Source organism: Procambarus clarkii, chromosome 23 (assembly GCF_040958095.1).
Source record: "Procambarus clarkii isolate CNS0578487 chromosome 23, FALCON_Pclarkii_2.0, whole genome shotgun sequence".
NCBI classification, from domain to species: domain Eukaryota; kingdom Metazoa; phylum Arthropoda; class Malacostraca; order Decapoda; family Cambaridae; genus Procambarus; species Procambarus clarkii.
Genome location: NC_091172.1, coordinates 47,853,542 through 47,857,108, shown reverse-complemented (window position 1 = coordinate 47,857,108; position 3,567 = coordinate 47,853,542). Strand labels below are relative to the sequence as shown.

The 3,567-nt window shown below is 35.7% G+C and overlaps 1 protein-coding gene across 1 annotated transcript in view; it reads right to left on the bottom strand.

Annotated features, from left to right (window-relative positions):
* Positions 1–3,149, bottom strand: part of LOC138367733 (uncharacterized) — a 4,891-nt gene extending 1,742 nt beyond the window's left edge. Inside the window, exons 1-3 of the mRNA XM_069329680.1 lie at positions 3,054–3,149; positions 1,058–1,164; positions 1–3 (exon numbers count right to left, since the gene is read on the bottom strand). The exon at positions 1–3 is cut by the window's left edge and continues 157 nt beyond it. Coding sequence (XP_069185781.1) covers positions 1–3; positions 1,058–1,102 — 48 coding nt within the window. The 5' untranslated portion in view covers positions 1,103–1,164; positions 3,054–3,149. The remainder of the gene's footprint in view (positions 4–1,057; positions 1,165–3,053) is intronic.
* Between the last annotated feature and the right edge of the window lie 418 nt (positions 3,150–3,567).

Here is a 3,567-nt window from a genome sequence, read left to right as displayed (position 1 = left end):
GACCTGTTAAAATAATGCATAAGCTGTAAGGTAATAGAGAATAATATATATCTTTCAATCTCAACATTAGATTTTCTAATTTCCAACTGTATTAAATAAATAACATTAAAATATTTTCCTTCTTAACTATTACAAAAATCAACGAATTTGAGTAACTTTTGCTTTTGTTTTATTTGTACCTTAAACATAACACTGAACAATCAATTATGTGCCACCCCACCTTCCTTCATCTGCAAAAAAACTAATCAAAAGACATATGTACAAGGCTAAAAAAATTCAGCAACACTTACCATACTCAGGCTAAAAGAATTAAGCAACACTTACCATACTCTTTTTATATTCACTGTTAACTTTTAGCTCATGTGACAGACTTTCCACCTGCTCAACAGTTTCAAGTGGGGATGGAAGAATGTCTTCCAGGATTGGTATATCTCCATGTGTTTTTGACATATGGGTTTCCGTCATTTTGACAATATTCAGGATATCCCCTGATAAAAATGTCAATTTTGATAATTCCTTCATCATGTATTCCATTATGCCAAAACCATAATCATAATCATCTGTATCAAACCTTATTACAGGTAAAACCAGTAGGCAGTCTACTGTATTTTATCAAACCGTTATTAGTATAATAGATCTCGTAATAATTTTGCAAAAATAATGGCATTTACTATTTTTAAAAGATTATTAGCAAATTTACAGAAATGGTGCATTCGGAAGACAAAACCAATTTTTCACTTTTGACAATTGAGCACCTGCTACATCCAGATTCTAGGGAGGAAAGGAAGGACGATCTTACTGGATCCCATAGCCTCTCCGAGGCACAAACCAGGCTTTTACATAACCCCCCCCCCTGCACCCGAGCTTTTTAAAATAGTAAATGCCATTATTTTTGCAAAATTATTACGAGATCTATTATACTAATAACGGTAAATAAATAATAAATAGTAAATAAATCAAAATCAGTTACATTATTTTATCTTATTCATAGCATAAATGTTCTCGAAGATTACTAAAAAGAAATTGAATTAGACTACAGCAAATTGGCAAACTTTACCTTGTATCTGTTTCCACCGAGTTTGTTTGGGGCGTTCTTCAACATATCAGCAATACTTGTCTCAACATCTCTTTCAGTTGCATTAGTGTGGGTGTTGATACAGGCTTCTGGAAATTTATAAGAATTAATTAATATATATAATTATAATTCACTTTGCTATTCCCCATTCCACAGTCCTCTCGTCCTTCCCACTTCCCTGTCCCCACATCATCCCCACTATTCCCACTTCCCTGTCCCATCGTCCTCCTTACCATTTTCCCCTCCCCTGTCCTTCTTCCTCCCCCACCATCTCCCATTCACCTGTCCCTTTGTCCTCCCCAGCATTCCCCTGTCCCCACCATCCCCAACTCCCCAGTCCCCTCGTCCTCCCCACCATTACCCTCTCCTCTGTCCCCTCGTCTTCCCCACCATACCCCCCTCTCGTCCTCCCCACCATTCCAAACTACCTCATCCGATGCATTCTATAATGGTCTGATGCTTCCATCAGAAAATTGGGAACATCAAATGATCTGATATTCCCATCACTGAAAAATAAGAACAGCTAAAAAAATGAAATGAAAAAAATAAAAAAATAAACTATACTCATGAAATGAACAGTATGGTAAACAACACAGCTCAATTTCAATGCAATGTCACACAAAATTATTAAATCGAAATGAAAATAAATTGAAATCTATGAAAATTCAAATTATCAATACAATCGGAAATATTGAAATAATATCGCAACATAATATAGTGTGGGTTGCTCTTACGTGCAACAGACGGTGCTGTTTTTCAAAAAAGGCATGGTTTTACCTGTCACAAGTGTGGCATCTATACTTATACTCACGAAATGAACGGTATGGTAAACAACATAGCTCAATTGCAATGCAATGTCACAATAACATTTAATAACAATAATAACAATAACATTTAAATATACTTTAAGATATAATCTAGAAGAAAATAAGAACATTGAAACGGTTCATGAACTCGATTTCAATAAAGGACACTATGGGGAACTTTGAAAAACAGTTAATGAGTATAATTAGACAGACTTGTTGCTAGGCAGAGGAGTAAATAATGAGATATATGGCAAATTTTGCAAAATATACGGCACACAAACTTTCCTTAAAGAATTTGACAAACACTTGCTGATAGGACATGAAGTAAATGAAATGTATGTCAAGTTTTGTGAAATATATGATAAAAGCACAACAAAATTTGTACCAAAGGAGAGATGCAGAACTAGGAAAAGGGGTTTGTTCAACAGAAATTGCGAGAGGGCCTGAGACCCAAACACACACAAATGGAATCAATATATAGCAAGAGGCCAAACCCCCAAACATACAAGCGATGCAAAGATGCGAGAAACAGCAGCAGCATTAAGGAGAGGGACTTAAGGACCATAAATAAAGTGTGAAAATAAACTCGAGTAAATTTTTTTAACTACTCTCGACAGTGAAGAAAAACAAATATTCAGACGATTTGTGTTAGAATCATTAATCTTACACTTTCGGTCATATTCAACAACACAAATACATACACACACATTCCTGTTGCTGTAGCAAGTGAAGAATTACACACACAGATCACAATAACGTGATGCATCAAATGAACAAATCCACAAGGGCCGTGACGAGGATTCGAACCTGCGTCCGGGAGCATCCCAGACACTGCCTTAATCGACTGAGCTACAACAGGGTAAAAGGGTTGAAACCGAAGTTCTACTGAACTTACTGGATCCCATAGCCTCTCCGAGGCACAAACCAGGCTTTTACACAACCCCCCCCCCCCCCCCCCCTGCACCCGAGCTATGTCAACAGGCCGTTCTCCCTCTTCGCCCTTCCGAATGCACCATATCAGTAAATTTTTTAATAATCTTTTAAAAATAGTAAATGCCACTATTTTTGCAAAATTATTACGAGATCTATTATTCTATAGAATAATGCATATAAATGCATATATGCATATAAATACAAAACATAAATACAAAAGTAAATGTAAATAATTTTACCTTGCACCTAGATCCACCAAGCCTGTATGGCGCGCGTTTCAGTACTTCGGAAATCTAGAACTATCTTGAATCTCTAATCTGCAATGAAACAATACATATTATTGCACTTACCAAAACATGGATGAATGTAGAAAATACAGAACTATTAGCTGAATATCAAATAAATGGATTTAATCTATTTCACACAGATAGATATATTACACCGTGTATATTAGGTAATACCTAACATACACGCCTCCACACACACTACATTTGAAATGTAGTCTCAAAAAGACTACATTTCAACAGCAAAGATTACTCCATAAAAAAATAATTAAATTATTGACCAACATGAGAGAGGGTTAGCCAACATGAGGGTTGTGTTGACTGCCTGAAAATATTTAAATTGTGTAATGTATTGAATGGCATTTTTCAAGTTACAACATTTTTTAAATTACTGAACTAGGTTCTAGGCTTTGCTAGGCTTAATTCAATTATTACAGATAAGCCTAACCTAGCCTAGAACCCAGTGGGT